We start from the raw sequence: 22,422 nt of genomic DNA on the forward strand, positions 1-22,422 counted from the left end.
AACTGCCCTGAGATATTTGGATGAAGGGCTGTATACAAATTTAATAAATAAAAATAATAATTTTTACATGGGTCTTTAAGTATACACTTGTTATCTGCTGCTTATTTCAATACCTCCTGATTACTTCAATTATATTGTGTTTTATTATTGCACTGATTGGCTTATTGCTTTGTGTACTTGTAAACATATAAACCCTGTGTACAGTTAAGTGACAATACTTAAAAATGCAATTTAAAGGTTACTGTGAGTTTCAAGTTACACGATTGCCACTTAGTGATGCTATTTTTTTGAGAGGCAAGATAAAAATATATTAAATAAATAAAATTAAAATAATAATAATAATTTTTCAGGAATTATATTTCATTGCATTTTTGTTTTGTTTTTCAACACATCAGTAATAAGCACATCTAAAATTAGTACTCTGCATGCATTCAAATTTCAGGAATGCACTCTTATAATTCATTAAACTCCTTTGGGCTTATTGCTTGGTTGGTCTTTAACAGATAGCCACAGCTTATTTGATTATATTATTATTTATTTGATTATATTCAACTATCCCCTGTACAAAATTGGAATAAATGGCATATTTTAAGGATGTATGAAATAAAAGGTTTTTTCTGAGTTTGAGTCGGTGATATAGCATTCTGTTGTTGTTGTTGCATGTAACACATGATTCTATAATGCATGCTTCTACCATTAATCTATCGCTTTTCTGTTTTTCTGTTTATGCAATGCACCAATTAGCATCTGACAGGCATAAAGAGCTAAGTAATCTTAATTATTGTTTTCTGCTTCTCTCATTGAACAGTTTGTTTGCCACCTCTGCACTGTATGTTTATGATCCCACTTCTCAATTAAAAGATTAAAGGTCAGTTCCTTGCTTCCCCAAGTCACATTAGCAATGTGATCAACAACTCCTGGTAGGAGAAAACAAAATATGGTTACAGGATGAAGTTGACTGCTAGAAAGCTTTCAAGTGATTCACTAGCCACCCAAGCTACCCAGTAAGCAGTGAATCTGATACAGGCTGCAACAATATTCAGTCACAGAAGCTGCAACACTGGCTACACAAAACAAATACTAATGGAATGAAAATAGGTACTGATCAGGACACATGAAATTCAGCATCCTGATGTCCACCTGTTGCTTAGATACTTCCTAACTGTGTCTCTCATTTTTCCAAAGCTGAGAGTGCAGAAGAGAGACTGAAAATGTCAATCTTTCATGTCAGAAAACAGGAAACTGACAGTTTAGTCAACAGATAACAAACACACTTATTTGGAAAGCATACTGACTTAAAAGTCAAGTAACAGAATCCAGGACAGGGATATAGAATGTACTGAGAGCTGGTTCAGTTTCTTCTAATGGTTCCTACTGAATTATATGGGCAACATAACAATTTGGGATATTACAAGGAGGAATGATTTTAGACTTTATTAATATGAACTCTGGAGGATGAGGGGAAGAGTCAATGTGCACTGATATGCAGAGTAAAAGAAGAAGCTTGCAAGCCCATCCCCTTCACTCAGAACGCTGGGCATTTATGATGGTGATGATGATGATGACGACAACAACCATTTTTTTTCTTATACATTGCCCATCTGACTGGGTTGCCCAAACCACTCTGTGTGGCTTCCAACAAAAGTACAGAGGGAATGGGGAGTGGGGGGAGAGAAAACCCACCAAGCATTAAAAGTGTCCCGAAAGAGGGCTGCCTCCAAATGTCTATGAAAGGTTATAGAGTTGTTTAACTCTGACATCTGATGGGCAGGTGTTCCATAGGGTGCATGCAACTACCATGAAGACCTTCTTCTGCCTGGTTCCCTGTAACCTCATTTCTTGCAATGAGGGAATCACCAGAAGGCCCTTGGAGCTGGACCTCAGTGTCTAGGCTGAGTGATGGAGGTGGAGATGCTCCTTCAGGTATACTGGGCCAAGGTCATTTAGGGCTTTAAAGGTCAGCACCAATATTTTGAATTGTGCTTGGAAACGTACTGGGAGCCAATGTAGATCTTTTCGGATTGGTGTTATATGGTCACGGCGGGCATTCCCAGTCTGGCAGCCATATTCTGGATTAATTGTAGTTTCCGAGTCACCTTCAAAAGTAGCCCCACATAGAGTGCATTGTAGTAGTCCAAGTGGAAAATAAGCAGAGCATGTGCCACTCTGGCGAGGCAGTCTGTGGGCAGGTAGGGTCTCAGCTGGCGTACTAGATGGAGTTGGTAGACAGCCATCCTGGACACAGAGTTGACTTGCATCTCTATGGACAGCTGTGGGTCCAAAGTGACCCCCAGGCTATGAACCTGGTCCTTTAAGGGCTGAGTAACCCTATTTGGGGAAGTAGATCTAATGACCACAATCAATTTTAAAATAAGGTGGAGGCAACTAACACAGCTGCAGGTATATGAGAAAGATACACTCGTTTTATTTGATTAAAAGGCAGAGTCCATCTAATTCTTAGGTGCTCTTTACCTCAAAGCAAATGCCTCACTGCTCTTTTCCTAAACATTTGTACAACTCGCTGATAAGATCAGAGAACTGAGAAAGAGAAGCTTTTCACGTCATGCACAAAAAGAAAATCCATGGTTGCTCAAAACAAGTTAGGAAATGGTAGTGAAGATTAACCCTATAGCATCTCATTTAAAATACCGATGTTATTTTTTTAACAGACCAAAGAGGTAAACAAACGAATCTTCAGAGCAAATACATCTCAATGGAAAAAATACATTTTTTATTTATAATAACAATTTATAGATCCTGCATTTCTGTCAGCAGGACTAAAATGTCATTCTTTTGAAAGGTAGAAAATATAAAATTGATGGCAGCTCACTGCGTAGAACTTTTAACTTCAGAAAAGAGAAGCAATTTACTTAACAGCCACCAAATGTAAGATTCTTTCTTGGAAAATATAGTTGGGTCATTCAGTGGGGGTCATTCAGTTCAGTAAACAATCTTGTTGGCAGGAGAATTAGATGAGCTACATGCGAAAGGACACAAATGGTAACAAACCTGAAGCTCAGCCACTTGCTCAGCCTTATTGTTCTGTTCGGGATTGGAGAGATTTGTGAGACACCTCCCTTTAGACCAGGATTGTTAGGCCACAAATAAAAAAACATTTTTAGGAAGTACTTGACAGAGCAAGAGCCTACTTCTTCTACAGACCTAACTAGAAATAAGAAGAGGCACAGCCTCCTGCTCACTTAAATGGCGCCCCCATTTCTCCAGTCCTGCTTTATCAGGACCTCCCTTCCCTTCCCAAATCCACAAGGCGCAGGAGTTCTCTGTCCTCTCTTTCAATCCCAGCTCAAATTCCATCTCCCAGTTAAGTCTCTGACTTAAGCTCTTTGCCTTCACCTAACATTTCAAGAAAAAGACTAAGATTTCAAGAAAAAAGAAGATATGTAAGACTGCGTCTGCACATATATATATGCCTCCATCTCTCCTTTCTTCCCTCTGCTGCCTCCGCAAAGTTGGAATGTAGACTGCAAACTCCTCAAGGCAGGGCACAGGGTTTTCTTTTTGTTATAGGACCCTGTACAGCAGCATGTATGTACATGGGCAGTGTGGCAGAAGTCATGTAAATCAGATCGGATTGATGTTTCTATTAAGTGGACAGAATTCTATTACCATACTGAAATGCAGAATTCCAACACTATACGCAAGGTTATCTCTAATATATAGGCCTCATTCTGTCATTTGGCATGCAGCCAAATTTCCATCCAACTGTTTAAGTCTTGTCTGTTGCAAAGAAAAGCCACAGGTGTAAGTCTTTGGACACAGCAACAAGCTTTCCATAATTATCACATAAATCCTGTTGAGATGCACCACTGGGCTTCTTTCAAGTCCCCTATGAATCTATTAATCTCAGTGGACAAGGGGACTGTGGGGAGGCATGCGCAATGTACCAAACATTTTAGGACGCCAGTCTCCTCACTGTGGGTCCTTTGAAATGGGAAACTCATGTGAAATTCTCTGGAGAATTTTAGTGGGATTGCAAAAGTTGTTTTGAATACTTAGTAATTTTGGGAAAAGGTTGAGGACTTCTACTTTGGTAGTTGCCCAAGTTCACACCCCTCATTTGGGGATTACAGAGAAATGTAACTGAAGGGAAGCAAAAGGAAAAAAAGAAAGATCCAGACACAAATGAAGCCAACTGCAAAGCTGAAATCTTGCCAGATATTAGCCAGGCCAAAAAAGAAGGAACACCACACAGTGTTAGTAGCAGGAACACCTGGCTGAACAATTCATACCCTTATATTCATAAAGGCTGGTGTACGAGGGACAGAGCGTAGAGGTGGGGAATATGCACGGTTTATGGAATCACGGGAGAGGAAATTTTCAGCTGAGTTAACAGTCATGTGATAGATGTGCTCGAAGTTGCTTGGAGAAGAGATGAGATGGGAGTGATGATGAGAGGGTGGATAAGGGGAGCTTGGCTATCAAAGACAAGAGAGATACAGAGAGCGATACAGAGAGAGATAGAGAGACAGAGAAAGAGACAGAGAAAGAGAAAGAGAAAGAGAAAGAGAGATAATGAGGGAGGATATCTGTGATCTTAGGAATACAAATCATGGAGCATATGCTCATTAAAAATGAGGCTTGTAAATCAACAGGCATATTTATCATCTGCATACTGCCTGACCCATTTCCAGAGACTGCTTTTGTACATACACAACCACAACCACCATCGTATTTTAGAATCTCGCTCTCCAAAGTACTCATTACTATCTTGAAGAGAGTGAGCAGTGGCATGTGAACTGCAGTCTAGCATATGCCCTTCTCCTGCCTTCAGACATTGACATGTACTACAAACATCACAGTTAATTCTTCCCTCCTGGCTCACCTTTGATCAAATCCTGTCCCCTCCTTCCCCCTACCACCTGTGCTACTCAGAGTAGAGCTTCACTGGAAACTCACCTGCCCACAGCTTGCTTGAATTAGCAAATGGACTGAAAAAGGCATGATGTGTTACTAGTGACTTCTATGATGGCATCACACCTTGGGTAGTACAGGTAGGTCAGGCTGCAGAGGCTTTACTTTCACAGTCCCATCAGACACACACAAGTGGGCTTAACGTACATGGTATACAAAGGACCAGACATTCTCACACAGCCAATTCAATCCCATGAGAATATGTGATGTACATATTCTACTGTACAATGGAAAAAAATGTGTGGTATCTAAGTCATACTCAGAACAGACCCTTTTTAAACCTACAGATTTAAGTTAGTCATGGGTTAGGCCTCGGCCAAGTCAAGGACTTCATGTACCTTTTTTGTTGCAGGTTAGATGACAAAGTAGTTGTTGTATTATTATCCATTGTGTACACCTCCCAGATTTATGTGGTCTAGTTTTTGAATAACGTTTACATTTATGAATCTATAGCTTTTTCTCTTTTCCTCTTTCCTTTCATTCCCCTTAGTTAACAAAAAGAAAAAGTGTGAACATCACAAAAAGAAAGAAAATAAATCTTTTTCCACACAGGTAAACTAAAACCCTGGATAACTGCTGCCAATCTGTGTAAACAATACTGAGCTAGACAGACCAAATGTCCAACTCAGTATAAAGCAGCTCCTGATATTCCTTATGTATTCCTGTATCTATATATAAATGTATTGTAAGCCTTGTAGATTTTTAAAATGTCATTTATTCAATACATAATTTAATAAAAGTTTACCCTGCAAAATCAGCTCCATCTAGTGGTAAAAAGCTAGATGCTTAAGTGTATGGGGTTTTTCTTTTTCTTAAAAAAAGAACAAGACTGCCTTTAAAACTATCTTAGAAAAATAAACTTTCATTCATTCGTAACAAAGAAGACCCAAGAACTGACACAAAATTAACAGTGAAATACTATACATGTCTACAGAGAAGCAAGTCTGACTGAACTCAACGTGACTGATGATCATAGGACTAAAACAGTCAGATAAGAGCAATTTTCATTATCATCTCTTGCAAACATACAATGATCTCACATATCTTGATGCAGCTAATCTTCCTAAGAAGCGCCACTTTCAGTAGGCATCCCCACCACTGGGAAACAACAGCCCTGTTTCTGAATGGTGCACTAGAATACATCCCTCACTCAGTGTGCTGGGGACAGCTACAGTATACTAGAATAAAAATATGGCAATATAAAATCCAAGCCTACCTTCCCTAGCATGGTACTCTTTGTCTGAAAAAGAAAAAATATAGCTGGTGGCAAAATCCTACTCCCATTTTCTTATTAATAAACGAAACAACTGCAAACATTTGATTGCAAGGAAACACAGTATGGGGAGGAGTTACTAATGTTTTTGGCTCTATCCTCCTTCATGTACCAGTCATCCAAACATCTAGATACTCCGGGGGGGGGGGGGGAACAACCCTGAATGTACACCCTTGTTTACTAGAGCATTCGCAAACACATCAGTTTCCTTACATGTACCCTCAAATGTAGATCATGTTCTAATTTCAGTGATTTCCATGTAAGAGGAAAATCCTGTAGGAGATTTTGCTGAAGGACCAGCTGTTAATTTTTATACACTTTATTGAAGAACTCTTGCTTCCTACTTGCTGCTACCATGGAGCCCAATTATTCAATTAGAACTGCATATACACAAACAGGAAGATCACCAGAGTTGCATGACCCATCAGGAAGGAAAACAGTGTATCACATTACACTGCCATCATATTTCAGACTCGTTACACACTGGCTTTGTTTTCATGTAATACTAAACCATGGTTTAGTGCTGTGTAGATGAGCCTGAACAAGCCTGAGTAATGAATCGGGCCCACACAATTTCCCCTCCTCTTCCTGTGCACGTGGATGATGACTTCCATGGGGTTTAGTTTCACTTTTACAGAACCTCGGTGTAGCATTTCATTAAAACAAACTCTGGAAAGTTTCATAATAAATCAACTTCAAATAATGTCTTATCCACATACCACAGGGCTCAGAATCCTTTTCTGGCTGAAGTTGACAGGTGGGCAGGGCCACCCACCAGCCTATCACCTGACATCATAGTGACCTCAGGTGATGCCTCTCTTTGAAGCCCCAATTGTCAGGACTTCAAAGCAAACCATGGGGCTTTCAAACAGCCCTTCTTTAAATATCCTTGGGCAGGGGTGTTTATAAAAGGCTTTCAGACACCCTCCCCCTTCTGTGTGTCCTTCAAGCCACAGAGGCTTGTAGGGAATGTGGAGGGGGAGGAGATTGGAGGCAGGCTCCCATGTACTTGGAGGGCACCTCCACCTTGCTCCTTCATACTTCCAAAGTTTGAATGCCTTGAGCAAGACATGTTCCAGCAGCTGATGCGATGGGAACACGCCTTCAAACATCCCCCTCTGTGTGTCTCCTTTAAACTGCACACCTTGCTTGAACAAAGGAACAGCCGAGAGCTTTGGGTCCCCAGTTGTTCCTTTGATGTTCTGCCCTTACACACATAGCATGGGGGTGGCTTCTTGAAAATGGCCTTATGGGCCCAACAGGGAGGCCTGGTGGGCAACATTTGATCTGTGGGCTGGAGGTTCCCACCTCTGATAAAGCACTAAATAGCTTAATTTTGTTGTTGTAAAAATGGAAATATCTGCTGCAGTTGATTAATTTTAAAAACCATTAGCTTCAAACTAATTGATGCACATACCTTGGCTAGTATACAGAAATAGTGTCTTTGCATACTGATAAATCAGGCGCAATGTTTAATTTTTACTGAAGTTTAATAGAAAAAAAATTGTAGGGACCCAAGGAAGTCAAATAATTTACTAATATGTTCCTACAAGCATTTGAATAGGATCCTCTTTTGCTTGTTTAGTTAGAATGATGGCAAATTTTAAACAGGCAAAATCAGCACAGCAACCCTAATGTGGGGAGAGCTGTCATTTACTATGTTGGCGGGAGATGCTTGAAACCTACAGAATCATGAAAATATGAGGAAGAGGACTCTGTGTCTGGTATATATCATGAGGGAAGACCACACAAAAGGGTAATCCTTTATACAGATAAATCCTGGGCTGGGAATTTTGCTGACTGCACATATGAGAAAATAAACAGTGAACTGTTTCTTAGCACCTGCCGTGATCCTCTCTTCTTTCATGTCCTCTTGTATAGCTCAAATAATTTAGAAAAATATGCGGGAAAAGAAAACAGAATGTTTTTGTATATACAGCAGGGAAGAACAGATAACATGAAGATCTGGAGAAGAAACAAAAAACTGGTGGGACACTTGTGTACCCTGCAGACAGAAGCAAGAACTTGGCCCAGCCTGTTATTTTGCTGAATAATGAACTTCAGGGCGACTCACCCTTTGGGGACCCAGGACACATTTAGAAATCTAATAAACTGTTGTGGTCACATTTCATAGGCAAATACGGTCAATGCTCAGAGCCCACCCCCCACCCCAACAACAGGTAAAACACCTGCCAAACAAATACAACACAGACTAAGAAGCAGACCAGCCTTAAAAAAAAATTCCCCAACCAAAGCACCCCCCCAAAGAATTAAAAAAATGGGAGGGGCAGGTAGCCTGATTTCTGCATTTCACCAATGGTTGTAACTATTCAAGAACTATTGCGTAAGCTACCATGAGGTTACTGTGTGGAATGACTTCCTTATCTGTATCCATTAATTAACGTAACTGTGGAACTGGTGTGTCCAACAGATATAGCCATTGACATTTAACTGTTAAACGTTAACCTTTATGGGAAGTAAACTTGGGCACTGCCAGTGACAGGTTCACCTTGTGGTATCTCTAGTTAAACTTATTTTAGGAAGAGGTCTTTCCAAGCACCTATTGTGTGAGAACCTGGAACGTCACATCTAGGCAGGACAGACGAGTTGGCAAGATGGGAAAAGAACTTAAGGCAGCTTCCTATGTTCCTAAGATTTGTATTTCTCTATTTTTATCACTTTCAAGCCCCTGCCCATGAAAGTCACTTTTTATTTCATTAAAACCTTCTAACTGTTCAACTCCAATTTATATCACAATTTAATGCCTATATGTTCATTTTATCTACTATGTAGAACAATAACATCTATGTGTGGACACACTCTCATATACTTACCATAGGTAGATCTTTAAGGATTTGTATACCATCTCCTGGGCCCATGTGTGCTATGTGGTTAAAGTTAGTTGGATTAGAAATTAATTTATTTCTCATTTCTGGATCTCGTAGCATCTCCCTGCAAGAGAGGATAGCCAGGTCAGGTATTTTGTCCATGAGGATATTCGTAAAAATGGTGAAATATATATTTACATACATATTCATATAAGTTACTTTAAAACATAAATAAAAAAAAATATCTGGCCAGGTTTCAAAGGAGGGTAACTTTAACTTCTGGTGTTGATTCTATGCCAGCTCTCAGCCTGATGAAAGGGGAAAGGGTCGGGAAGAACAGAAGTTTGGTTTAAAGCCTTAAAAGCCCATGCCCGTAAAAAGTCCATAGGGCTACTGAGACTCAGAGAGGGAGTTGAGACAACATTCAAGAAAAGGTGCAGTTGCGGGCTCAGTGGTGACCTGGCACTGCAAAGATGGAGGCAGAGGTGAAGGACAGAAGAAAAAAGAAGAAGAAGAAGAATTAGAAGAATATTGCACTACCCTTCACATTTAACTGTCACAATAACTTTAAGAGTTTGTAAAGGAAGGTGCCATTCTAAACGCTTTAAGAGTTCTCTGCATCTTTGAAAAGCAGAAAGCATAAAACTAGCCAATCATTAAATAAGTGCTGCTATAATAGCTTTACAGAAAGAAAAGCAGATCTAGCTACCTTTACCAGTGAAAAGTTTGGCAATTTGAGAAGAAGGTCTGTTCTTTACATATGTCTTTCCTGCAGTTACATGTAAACTTCTATGGATGGAAAGAATACTTGGCCAGAAACACTGAAATATCAGTCCTGTGCTTACTGAAAACATTTTCTTAATATTCAGAAAGGTTTGTAGTTTTTTCATATACCCCAAGACACCATTTTCTAAGGTGAGCCATTTGTTACGTAGAAGCCACGCAAGGGGACAATTAAATAAAGAACATCTAAACACTGAGGAATGTTACAGAGTATGGGATGAGCATTGCCAAAAGTACAACAGCAAGTACTAGACTCTGAAAGTAATACGTATGCATAATTAGTAATGTAATCCTCTTTTGTAAAAATGTTTATTAACAATCTTCATATATACAGTATATGCATACATACGCACACGCAAATGTACATATATACAGTACATGGAGGCATGCATTCAGAAAATTACAGTAATTGTTTTGCACAAGGATTTAATTTTAAATGGACTAAATCTTTTAGATTGGTGTTTATACAAAGTATATACAAAGAGTAAATGTAAGGGAAGAGAGACAAATGTCTGTTCTAACAAACCAAAAAAACTACATTGACAGCAGACAAACAAGTCTTCAGGGCCTACAGGCATGTACAGAAGACAAGTAGAGGTTGAATACCGACCTCCTCTGTTGCATCCTCTCCTCCTCAGGCACTCTGAATGAGTAACGGCGTTTATTGTTGATATTTCGGACCATTTGCTTCCGGCTGTTATCGGATGTCTCGGGAACCACCAGCTCATCACCCTCTAGGAAAGATGCAAAAAACCCAGCAGGTTCCATATTAAGTTAATTAATAAAATGGTTAAAAGCGTATTAAGCTATGTATTTCCGCTATTCTGGGTTGTTATCTAAACAGAGCCCCTGGGAAATTATATAAACAAACACAAAAATAACGTAGGAAGAAGAAACTGTAAAACACTATTTCTGTCACTGCAATCCAATGCTAATTGTGTATCACATGCAAACATGCTTTTAAAAAGTTCACCCCCCTTTTTAAGTTGGGGAGGAGGCGATTTTGAGACATTAAGTACAAAGGGCGGAGGGTGCTTAACCTGCTTCCTTCCCACTGCTTCTCCAATTCCAAATTAGCCTTCCTCTGAGATTAAAACATGGGGGCAAGGGAAACAAAGTGGATTAGGGATGGCAATCTTTTGAGCAGCAGCAGCAAATAAGGAAAGTGTTAAGCTCTTCCCTACTTCTCAGCTCCCAAGTCACCTCCTTTCAAAGGAAACAAATGTATTGGGGCTTAATTAAACACATTACTGAGTTAACTCTTGAGTCTCAGTGGAATCCGTAGTGCTTATTTCTGAGCAGACAACTATATTTTAAAGCTGCATATATATAATGAATGATGTTTCGTACATGATCCAAAGTGGGTACTTGTACAGGGAGAATGATCCAAGAAGTTATGGTAAGATAGAAGGGGAAGAAAAGTTAGTACAGCAGGATGCTTAAGTACCGTAAATGCTTCCATTTCCATTTATTTGGGGTAGGTAACCTTACACCTGCACTAATACCTGTGTAGGTGTTTGAGACTGTGCTTCAATGATTGGGGGGGGGGAGATTTTGAGATCTGCTTTGAGAAAAACTCACGTAGATAACTGAATTCTAGCACTAAGCAGGAAAAAGGAAAAGATCACTTCATCTAACCCTAATAATTCTGCTGTTGTTTATCCATTTTTTGTAAGATTGACAGAACCAAATTATTTTCAGGTAAATCAAAATTGGCACCAATTAAAAGCTTACCTCTTCACCCAGTTTTGCATGGGACTGATTTAATACTGAACTGCAAACTAGTTGTTGTGAAGCTGTTGTACTAATATATCCTTCTTGCTTTTCAAATAGTTTTCAATTTATTTTTATATAGCTTTATTGTTTTTTCTAACCTGCTCTAGGATTAAATAACTGATCCTAGGTTCTGTAAATAAATAACCTACTTTCTGATACTAGGAACATACACTCAATATTCTATAAGCACTCAATATTCTAAAACATTTACAAAGAAAAATATACTCATTTCTTGTGATAATGTAATCTTCGCACTTCACTCAGGACAGGGAGTGGTAAATATATATGCCAACATAATTTATAATCTTTTGTTTCCTCTTCTCATTGTTATTTACAGTGCAGATCTTAAATGTCAATGGTGACTATACCGATTGGATTAAGTTTTACCAACCCAAATAAACATATATATTATTACAACTAGTGTTGTGATCAAGGACTGGGTTTTTCAAAAAGTGTAGTTGTGTTTGTGATTTTATTGTATTTATGCAGGTGTTATTGTTAACTGCTTCAGGAGTCTTTTTTGGCAGAGAATTATTCTGTAAGTTTGAGAAAATAGCAATAAAAATTTCCATTTTATTTATGGAAAAATAAGCAGAACCTAAAACATCTACGAATCACAAGTGGTAGGCCAGAATAAAATAACAATAGATTTCCAAGTCAATCATGCTGCTGTACTAGAGTCTCCATAGTCTCCCAGCTATTTAGGGCACACGGTACAATAACTTTTTCATAATTTTGTTCTTAACCCTGAGAGAATGAGTGTCTTTGTCAGATTACAGCTGAAATGGTTGTAAGGCCACCCAAAAATGTCTTATACGAGACTGAATCAACAATGATACACAATATTTAATGGGCTATATCGTGGATGGGGATCCTGTGACCCTCCAGGTGTTGTTGGGCTTTAACTCCCATCAGCATAGCCATTGGTCAGGGATGATGGAAACAGTAGTCCAGCAATGTCTGAAGAGCCACAGGTTCCACATCCCTGGGTTATATCAATAAGTTAATTTTAGTGAGGAATCTTCTTTTACTCACCTGCCATCTTGTTTTTGAAATATATTAACCTCACTGTTTCTAGTCCAAGAACGTTCAGCGATCCTTCTGTGTTCAAAGGACGTACCTGAAAGCACATGAGTTATGAGTAGCTTAGTAAATATTGGCTTTAGTAAAATATTTCTGAAACTCAAAGGCTAATGATGCAGAACAATAATTAACAACAGTCTTAAAAACACACACTCTGAAACTGATTAGTGAATTAGTGTTGAAACCTTTGCTAAAAACCTGGAGTCATTTTACCTAAGATCTGAGATAGTGTATAATTTTTTCATTTTCATTTGTTCATAATATTAAACAGAAGTTCACAAGGTGTTTTTCAATGGAGGAAATGATGCAGTTTGAATTAAAAAAAAAAAAGAAATTAAAAACACAATGATCAGCTAAAGCCTTACGAGTGATCATGCAATAATTCTCAATATAATAATTTTAAAAATTACTGGTGTGTGAGAATTTCAGGGGGAGGAAATAACAAATGATAAACACAGATAGGGAATTCTTTTATAAGTTGCGTTTGACTGAATATGCTAACAGGTTGAAACACTCTTAACTCTCGTTGGAATCTATCCTATGGAATGGTTTGCTCTTCAGCTATTTACCTTCTTGAGGGGGATAGTCTGAATCCACTCCATGGAGTTCACATCAAATATATCAACGGCATTTTCACTGTATACTGAGAGGTATGGGGCATTGTAACCTGAGGAGAAATAAAATACAAGTCTGAGTAACAGATTGTGTTGAAGGTTAGAAAAGAGTCACTTCTCAATATACAGACTCTGTAGACAGCTTAACATTGATAATTTCTTTATTATCCTTCTAATGACTGTGTAGAAAATGGTAAGATTTATTTTATTTTTTATTCTGAACAAAAGGATCTTTGATTATTACTGGGAAGCAAGACAATATTTACTAATCACATTCCTTCTGGTTTAATATTCATCTCAATTTCCCAGCTATTGATAGCATTTTGAACCGGTAACTTTGCCTCAGTTGGGGAGGACCCACCTTAGTTCTGTGACTGCAAGTTGTTTCAAACTTATTTTATTTTATTTTTTAATTGTTGTAACTCACCCTGGAACCTTAGGTTGAAGAGTGGGTAATTCTAGAAAGCAGGGTCTTGCAACAAATATTACAAGTGTATTTGAAAATCTGGGTCTGTGAATATACTTTCCAGGTGTAAAAAATGAACTGTACAGTGTAATGTCGTGGGACCCACAGTTGTTAAGGTTCCCATTAACTTTGGTATACCACTGGTGAGAAACAGTGTTGCTGGTAGTGGATGCTCTTGCCTAGCAGTAACGTATGCCTAATACCAGGGGGGACTGTTTTATGTGTATGGTGCCATTTGCTTATTACCATTCATATCAAGCAGCTTTAGTCATGACAACTACAAGCCAGTGCTATGAACAGGACTACTTATGCTAGATACATAGTTCTAGAAGCAACACACAGCCATATTCTGCCATGAAACTCTTAATCTCAGGGTTGTGGGTTTGAGGCCCACACTGGGCAAAAAATTCCTTCATTGCATGGGGTTAGACTAGATGACCGCCGTGGTCTCTTCCACCTCTACAATGCTAAGATTCAATGATCTGGCCAGGTATGGCACTTGCCTTCCAATGCAGAATCAAAAAACAGAATCTGACTCTGGTTTCTGACTCTGGTTTGGAGGACAACTGCTAACCAAAGCCTGCCAAATGAAACACTGTGAGTGGCATTCAACTAAATCTACTTAAAGTGGACCCACAAAAATTATTGCTCCTAACTTAGCCGAGTTTATTAATTTTACTGGATCTACTCTAAGTATAACCAAATTGAATGCAACCCAGAGTTAAACTACAACTAACGATGAACAGAAAATGGGAGAGAGAATTTATAGTGGGAGGGAGAGAATGGTAAGGAAGAATGTGTACATCTGTGTCTTGTTTATGAAAACATTATTTTAAAAAGCTATTTCTTACAAATGTCTTTTGTGCATTACGCCCCCATGTAGCCTGTTGATGATGCCATCTTACAGAAAAAGAAGGGAGTAACTACCTGAATATTATCCCAATGTTGCATGTGTTCTCTCAAACCAGGAGGAGAAATGAGGCTACTTTGAACTAACATAATGAAAGGAACTTACAGGAAGAGGAAGGAGTTGCAGGCCACATCAGTTCCTGTTGCCTTGATCTTCGACCTTGGCAGTCCACATAAACCCCCACGCTGCTAAAACACAGCAGGTATTCCTTATTCGAGATCTCAACTGCACAGATGGCATCAGTTGGTTGCTGTGCAATGAACGACAGTGTGTGATCATCTGGGTGAAGCAAACTATGTGGGTTTCCTTCTCCATGCAAAGGGTATTTTAAGAATCCTGACTGGTAGCCCACACAGAGCCGCTCACTAAAGATTGCCATCCACTGGACATTCCCAGCCACTTGGATTTCTTTAATCTTTTTGTGACGTGTCTTGCTGTGATTTAGTTCATAGCAGAGGACCTGCCTTTTCATTGCCACACACAGGCAGGTAAGGGCTCCATGGCGCACTTGCCCAGAAACTATTGTCTGGCAACCTTTAGTCTCTGCCAGTTTATAAAAATCAGTCTCTCGTCCGTCCAGGGCTGTCATAGGGAATAGCCGTACATGACGGTTTCGTCCTGAGATCACTGCAATTAGCTGCTCATTGGGGATGAGCTCAATCTGATGCACTTTCTTATTGTCACCGACACGAATGATCTCTGCAAAAATTAAACACTTAAGTTAGTACCCATGCAAACAAGCAGTTCTTCCTTTGAGATTTTATCTTGTGCTAAAGCCCCAATGCAAACTATTGCTTGTGTTTTTTATTTCTCCCTCTCATTTTGCTGGAACTGTATGAAGACAGACATGGTGTTTTTCTCAAGCCACCATAGTCTCATCTTTCAGCAACCTTTTTCTTCCAACTTATTTCTTATGGCTTTAACAATAATTTTCTGCTTCAATCCTTATTGCTGGGATATGTTATGCCTCACTTGCCATAATCAAGACGTAGGGAATCTTTTAAAAAAAAGAAAAGAAAAAGTTGAGAGCCTGCATTCCCTCATGGGTAATCTTGTCACAGGCCAGAACCTATAATGCAGAGAGATGCTAGGGTTCTGAGGACCCATGGGGTGAAGCTTCATCCCTGGCATTTGCGGGTAGCCATGTAGAACGTTAATCTTATTTATCCCAATTCAGGAAGTAGTTATTGAGTCTGGGTTCTAGTCCGCCAACACAGCACAGATTGAAAGGCTTTCTTGGTAGGCGGAAAGAACTGAGAACAGTTTGACTTGTCAACTTCATAATCATGAACTAATAAAAGACGGCACTAGAAGGAGCTGACAGAACAAAATGTGCAGTTTATTATTTCAACCCCCGACATTTCAAACATAAGCCATGTTCCCTTACCATCCTTGGTGACATGAACCACAAATAACCCTTCTTCATTGCCCAGAGCTATTCTTTCGTGATCTGCAGCAGTTAAAAGAAAAGAAGAGGGTGGGTGGGGAGGAAGTCCAATTGGAGGCACATGGCTAATAAGGAAGACAAATGATAATCGGATAGCAGATCAACAGGCTAATGATTAGAAAATAATACTTACCATTCACTTCCATATATCACTTTTAAGAATTAAAAACAACATTTTCCCCAATTTCCTAGTGTAATAGAAACACTGTAAGCACACTTAGAACCCACAGCAGTGCTGCTATAGAGGGTTAGGATTAAGTGCAGGTGTCCCTCTATACAGGGTGGGATCTGTGGCTGTTGAGGTTCCCGCTGTGCCCACTGAAAGAACAGACAGGTGAGAAACTATTGCTGGTGGCGCGCCATGAAACAGGCAATTTCTTTTGAGGGAGTGGGGATTTATCCATTGGATCCTAAGCCAGACCATTTTCTGGAGAGGGATCTGGTATCTGGCCTACTCTGCTGCACTACCTGGCATAGCAAAAAAGAAAAGATGGGGGAAAGCACCCACTCAACTTCCATTAAGGTAGAGTCAGGTATTATTGTGGGGTTATCAAGCACATACCTATGATTGCTGCCGCCTGGGTGGTTTTAATGAGGGGCAAGGTGCTGTCATAGGCCTCTTTGGGAACATAGACTGAGCGATCTTTGAGCTTGTTCTTCTTTAAAATCCTGTGCAGTTCATTTAGGACTCCTACCCACTTGCTCTTTTCATTCTCGCTGTCAGCTAGGATCAGGATTGAACACTTGTTACTGCATGCTGATAGCTGGGAAGCTGTAACCTGGAAAAAGTAAAGACGTGTGTGTTTTTGTGCAATGTAAAAGACGGCACACATGAGTTAGGGAGGAAGGAGATAAATATTCAAAATAAACCAATGCAAAGAAAAACAGATGCCTTGACGTTTATGATCTGTTGAATACAATCTGTGCCTTGCTTATAGTCGATCAGTTGAGGAACCCAGCATTACAGACACATTTCAAGGGGAACTAGCGAGAGTTAGTGTGGCATTGCATATAGAGTGGTTTGGGAAGTTCAAATCTCTGCTTAAGTAGTGCTGAATCTCACTGGCTGATCCTGGTTCAGCCAGCCTCTCTCAACTTGGCTTATCTCACAGGGTTGTTGCAAGGCAAAAATGGGAAGGGCACAACCATGGATTGGATCCAGATTTTGCCTCCCATGAATGGAAGTGGTCCTGTTTTCTAAGAAAGTCTTCTGTTACAGTGGAGGCATCTTGCTGATGAGACAGGCAATTTTTGTTTCTCTCTCTCTCTACCCCCCCCCCCAGCAGCCCCCTATGCCACCCAAAAATCTGCTTCGTATGGTCTGAATATCCTTTGGAATAGTGTGGAAGGTGGTGCCTGGGGCAGCAGAGGGAAGGTAAAGGCAAGCAAAATTACCTCCCTCATTCTCTTCTATCCGTGAGAACATACTGAGCTTCTAGTGGCAAAATTTGCTGGGATAAAAATCTAATTGAAAAAAATTAGCCAATAACTATCAGGCAAAGCTTTCCATTTATTCTAAGTTAAATGTTTGTTCCCTTCAGACTAGCTCAGGGACAGTACCATTTCCTAGACCATTACAAATTAGTATGTTGTGACATTTTCATACTTCCTCCTAGTGTCCAGGGTTTGGATGAAAAAGACATGAAATTTCAAGGAGCACTTGAAACCACAAAGAACAATGAAGGTATTTTTGATAATAAATGAAATGGAAATAAAAATTAAACAACAGTATTGGCTCCACTGTACTTATAAGCAACAGATTACAACTTTAACATGTATTACTTACTCTAAAGATACAGGGAATATCTTTTCTATTTGCATGGATGACATCAGAAGCCAAGACAGAACTCACTGAGAATTCTTCATCCCTTTTTGAAAAACAACAATGCAAAAAATGTTTATCAGCAAACTGAAGTGCACTTCTTTTATAATTAACTTTTGAACAGTATCTATTCAAATTATAGTGGAAGTGCATATCAACACAAAGTGATTTTTATCTTAAAAAGGTAACCTCAAGTCATTTAGGAAGAGAATGCCAACCAATTTCATTTCTTTTATTTTTATGTTATTTCTGTAGACTATATTCTTTTCTAAGCAAACATGTACTATCTGCTTTTTTTTTGGGGGGGGGTAGTCTAATATCATGGCACAATGAAAATATCAGATTCTGTCTGACATTAATCCGGAAGTACCGATCGCACTTGTAATTGGTAGCACTTGCAGTCTCTTACATTAAAAAAAGACACTTCCTACCTCATATCAAGAACCTGACTCACTACCACACTGGGCTGGGATGCTTTTCCTTCTGCAATATCATAAAGGAAGAGCTTGAAGTCACAGACAACAGACAGTGCTCTTTGCCAGCCTTTCTTCACTCCAGCTGGTTTTGGGACCTGTAACAAAATTAATGGTACTGATATTCAAATGTAAAGAAAGAAATGTAAAAATAAAAAAATAAATCATTCCATTAATTAGTTATTAGAAATGCCCTGTATATTCTCAATGTATAACCAGCAGGTCATTCAGGAGCATGCCTGCATTGCAAAACCAAATGGGTTTAATTAGTGTGGCTTTCTACAAGAAATTCTATGAGGTTGCTGAGATCCTTTGCCCTTTCTCAGAACTGCGGCTTCTGCAGTTCCTTTGGGAAATACCATGGCAGTCAAATCGGAATAGGTTTGTAGTGTGCATCTTTTTACATGAGTCAAAAGTCTGAGGAAACCTCCATGCTTTCATTCAGAAGGGCAGGCCTCTTTGAAAACATGCCCTTACTGCAAGATTATTTCAACTCAGTCACATCACCTAGAAACCCAGGGAAAGTTACACCACACTTTTTGCGGGTTGTGTGCCAAACTCTATTTTATAAAGGCTTGTTCTCTCTCTGTCAGGCCCAGCCTGGCTTGGCTGGCAGTAGCCCCGCTCCTGAAAGCAGTCTGGAATAGGGTAAATTACACCAGCATAATCCACTCCTGTGTATATGGCTTCCTATAATTTGGATAGCTGCAGAAATGTTTAGTGCGCATTATACTTAGCTTGAAGTAATAATATGCAATAAAAATGTGGGGATGGTAAAGTTTAGAACAGAGTAGTTCTTTTCTTATTCACACACTCAGAAAAAAATATTATATAGAAAATGAAAAGCCAAGATGATCATCATTCCAATATAAAACAAATTGTTTGATGCTGAATTATAAATTATTGTAAAAAAACTACAATCAGACCATGACATTCAGTGTTCCTATACTTACTCGGACATGGCCTTCATAAGCCGTTCCTATGCCTTTCTGTGGGTCAATACCCAAAGGGCCCTTTGTCTGTTCAGGTGGAATTGGACACACCGCTGGTGCCTTGTCTGCACAAGTCACATGGCATGAAAATCCACACACTGGGAGAAAATATAGAATTCAATCAAAATATGCATTTCTCATTATTGAATATGTAACAGATTAATCTAGTAATGTATGAAAGTTATTAACATTTCTCATGTCAATGTTGTTAGTTACTTTTGCAATATCTGAGTTTGGGTCAGTTCCAGAACTAAACAAAAACAAGTAAATATTTTTTTTTTCAAACTGGTCTGGACTGTTCTTGCATCCAAAAATGTAATAATCAACAGAATAATACAATGAAGTGATAATTTGCTAGATAAGATGGTAAGTCAATCTTACCTTCACAGGTACAGCCCTGTCTTATTAAGCCAACCATCAAAGATGTGCACTGATTGCATTTGGTAGGGGTATTAAAGGATTTCACTACAAACTGATGGGCCTTTGGCTGTGGAATATAGAAAACAGAAAAAGCTTAGATGACAGGTACTTTGCTCTCCAAAATTTACTCTTAAATACAAATGCTACGTGTTAAATTAATGGCCTCGTTTGCTGTGCTGATAAAAACCAGGAGGTTTTTTGTTTGTTTCTTGTTTGGTAATACAAATTCCAGACTGTTCCCATGTCTAAAAATAGCCAAAGCATTACTGATCACTGTTCAGAGAATAAAATTGGCAGTCTAAAGAAAGCTGACCTATGTCTCAGCAGTCACGTCAGCTGTCTCTTTGAAAGGGACACTATCAAAGTTAAAATCATAAATGCAGAGTGCTATTAAACATCTGTGCATTAACAAAAAGAAAAAAAGAAATATTAAAGAAAACCCTCTTTTGAATAAGCAGATGAATATACAGAAATGAAACAGGTGAAAGAGTTATCCTGTGTTTAAAGATACTGATGTTTATTTATTTTCTGTTAAGAGATAGACAGCTCTGTAATCTCAAATTTCACAACCAAAATTGTGAAATTTTGCTTCCCTTACTATGAAGACCATTTGGTGATAAATAAACACATGATATCTGTGTTGTGAACCAGATGATTCATAAACATCCCCCGGAAACTACACGGGAAGGGCTTCAATGTTGCACTTCTGAATGATTGTTACAATGATTATGATTAATAACAATAATACTGCTGTTAATTGTTGCAAGAATTTCTTATGGTACCTTTGGCACAGAGAGTCCTGAACCAATATATGGTGACCTCATGGTTGGTGTGTGAACCGGACGCAGAGGATGATCTGAAACCTGAACATATATATGTTGAGAATTACTTAAGGTGAAAAAAGCACACCATGAAAAGGCCTTTCAAAAACATAAACTTCAGCAAAAAGAGCACAAGAACTAAAGGAGGCAAATAAATGAATGATTATACAAGTAACATGCTCATCACCTTGCTACCTAGCAAAATATTTGAACATCTTTTAAGTTCTCCTTTTCAACCTTGAGGATAGCTATGCTGACAATTGACAAATGCATTTTACTTAATGATGTTTTTCAATGGATAAACTCCCAATGCTCAGTGATTTAGCAAAGATAATTCACTAATGTAAAACTTTCACCTTACAGCAACAACAAAAATGTATAATCTTTCTTTCCTTTGGTTTTGTAAATCAATAACATGAAATCCAGTATGCTAGCTTCCTATGATTTGGGACAGCTGTGATATTTTGCATCCATAAAGCAATTTTGGGAATTATTCATTTGGATACACACCAGTAAAAAAATGTCTCATTTTATCAGAATATGACATCTGTGATTCATGTGATTTGTTAGAGGTCAATGCAGGGAGATGGATATTCTAAGGAAATGCCCCCTCCCCCTCTAAGATAACATGCTACCGATTAAATGAAGTAGAACACCTCTGCATCAATAGTGAATTCATAGTTGTACCAGAAATGTAACTGCTAACTACCAAAAAATGAAGGCCAGTTGCATTGAAAAAATCTACCTAAAGTATCTTGACACAAATGCCCTTGTAGGAGTGGCAGAAGAGTTTAGCAAAGTGTGACTAATGATAATGGCTTTTGAAAAGAAAAAGATTGTGTGTGGGGAAGATGAAGCTTTTTGCAGCATATTTCAACAAATAAGCGGGATAGCTGAGGCACTAATGCTTTTTATAAACTGGTTAAGCAATCTTAATGGTAGTTTGACAGCATCCAATCAGTTTGTAACAAAAGGGGGATTATGGCTGCATTGGTATGGACACTTACCTGGGAGTAAGTTCCACTGAACTTCTCTATAACCATGCTTAAGTTTGCAGTTAAGAATAGGGGAAAAAACCTGCACCCCTAATTTCAGGGGCTGTGTTGGTATGGCCACCTGTGGCCCTCCAGATGTTGTTGGACTCCCAACTCCCATCTGCTCCAGCCAGCATATGCAATGTTCAGGGATGATAGGAGCTGCAGTTCAACAACATTTGGAAGGACACACCTTAGTAATCCCTCCCTTATTCGAAAGGCTTAGTGGCATTTGAAAGTTAAAAATCAAAGGAAGAACTATTTTTTATTTTTTGGAATAGCAAGAGTATCTGTCAGTTGCAGAGATGTTGTATGAACATTAAAAGCCCAAGTAATTTCAACCAAAATAGAAACATAGTCCAGGAATATAAGGCCAATAAACAGCCACTTTGACTCATGGAAGGGGTTTGAGCAACTCACAATTTCCCCCCTTTCCTTTTAAACTTGATGCCATCTCCATGCAACTATGCTGTATCATGAATTCTTTTCAAAATGTCTGTAAGTTTCAAAAATACTTTTGCCACACAGCATAGGAGTCTGCTTATGGTTATAAAACCCCCACAGGCCTTTGGATTCTGGCCTAAGTGTAGAACATGGTTGTAGGTTTCCAGAGGAACAATGTAATATAATGGGTTCAGATGGGACCCAAAAGAAACATCCCAAGAAAATATTGCAAAGATTATTTGGCAAGGTTCAGCAGCCCAGAAAAAAAGGAAGCAGCAGCAAATAGATGCAAAATGAACAAAGC

At 38.9% G+C, this 22,422-nt stretch overlaps 1 protein-coding gene across 4 annotated transcripts in view; it reads right to left on the reverse strand.

Moving 5' to 3' along the window:
• Nucleotides 1-22,422, reverse strand: part of CDC42BPA (CDC42 binding protein kinase alpha) — a 156,495-nt gene that overhangs the window by 8,185 nt on the left and 125,888 nt on the right. For 3 of the 4 annotated variants that reach the window (XM_079969153.1, XM_079969152.1, XM_079969151.1), the window contains 12 exons: nucleotides 20,602-20,682; nucleotides 19,781-19,886; nucleotides 19,361-19,497; nucleotides 18,366-18,505; nucleotides 17,899-17,980; nucleotides 16,675-16,891; nucleotides 16,053-16,115; nucleotides 14,771-15,364; nucleotides 13,245-13,342; nucleotides 12,628-12,712; nucleotides 10,427-10,550; nucleotides 9,040-9,157 (listed from right to left, as the gene is read on the reverse strand). In XM_079969153.1, the coding sequence (XP_079825279.1) occupies nucleotides 9,040-9,157; nucleotides 10,427-10,550; nucleotides 12,628-12,712; nucleotides 13,245-13,342; nucleotides 14,771-15,364; nucleotides 16,053-16,115; nucleotides 16,675-16,891; nucleotides 17,899-17,980; nucleotides 18,366-18,505; nucleotides 19,361-19,497; nucleotides 19,781-19,886; nucleotides 20,602-20,682 (1,845 nt within the window). Of the gene's footprint in view, nucleotides 1-4,250; nucleotides 4,437-9,039; nucleotides 9,158-10,426; nucleotides 10,551-12,627; nucleotides 12,713-13,244; nucleotides 13,343-14,770; nucleotides 15,365-16,052; nucleotides 16,116-16,674; nucleotides 16,892-17,898; nucleotides 17,981-18,365; nucleotides 18,506-19,360; nucleotides 19,498-19,780; nucleotides 19,887-20,601; nucleotides 20,683-22,422 lie in introns of all 4 variants that reach the window. The other variant, XM_079969154.1, reaches the window with a different exon arrangement.

This window comes from Podarcis cretensis (assembly GCF_951804945.1).
Source record: "Podarcis cretensis genome assembly, chromosome: 3".
Lineage (NCBI taxonomy): Eukaryota > Metazoa > Chordata > Lepidosauria > Squamata > Lacertidae > Podarcis > Podarcis cretensis.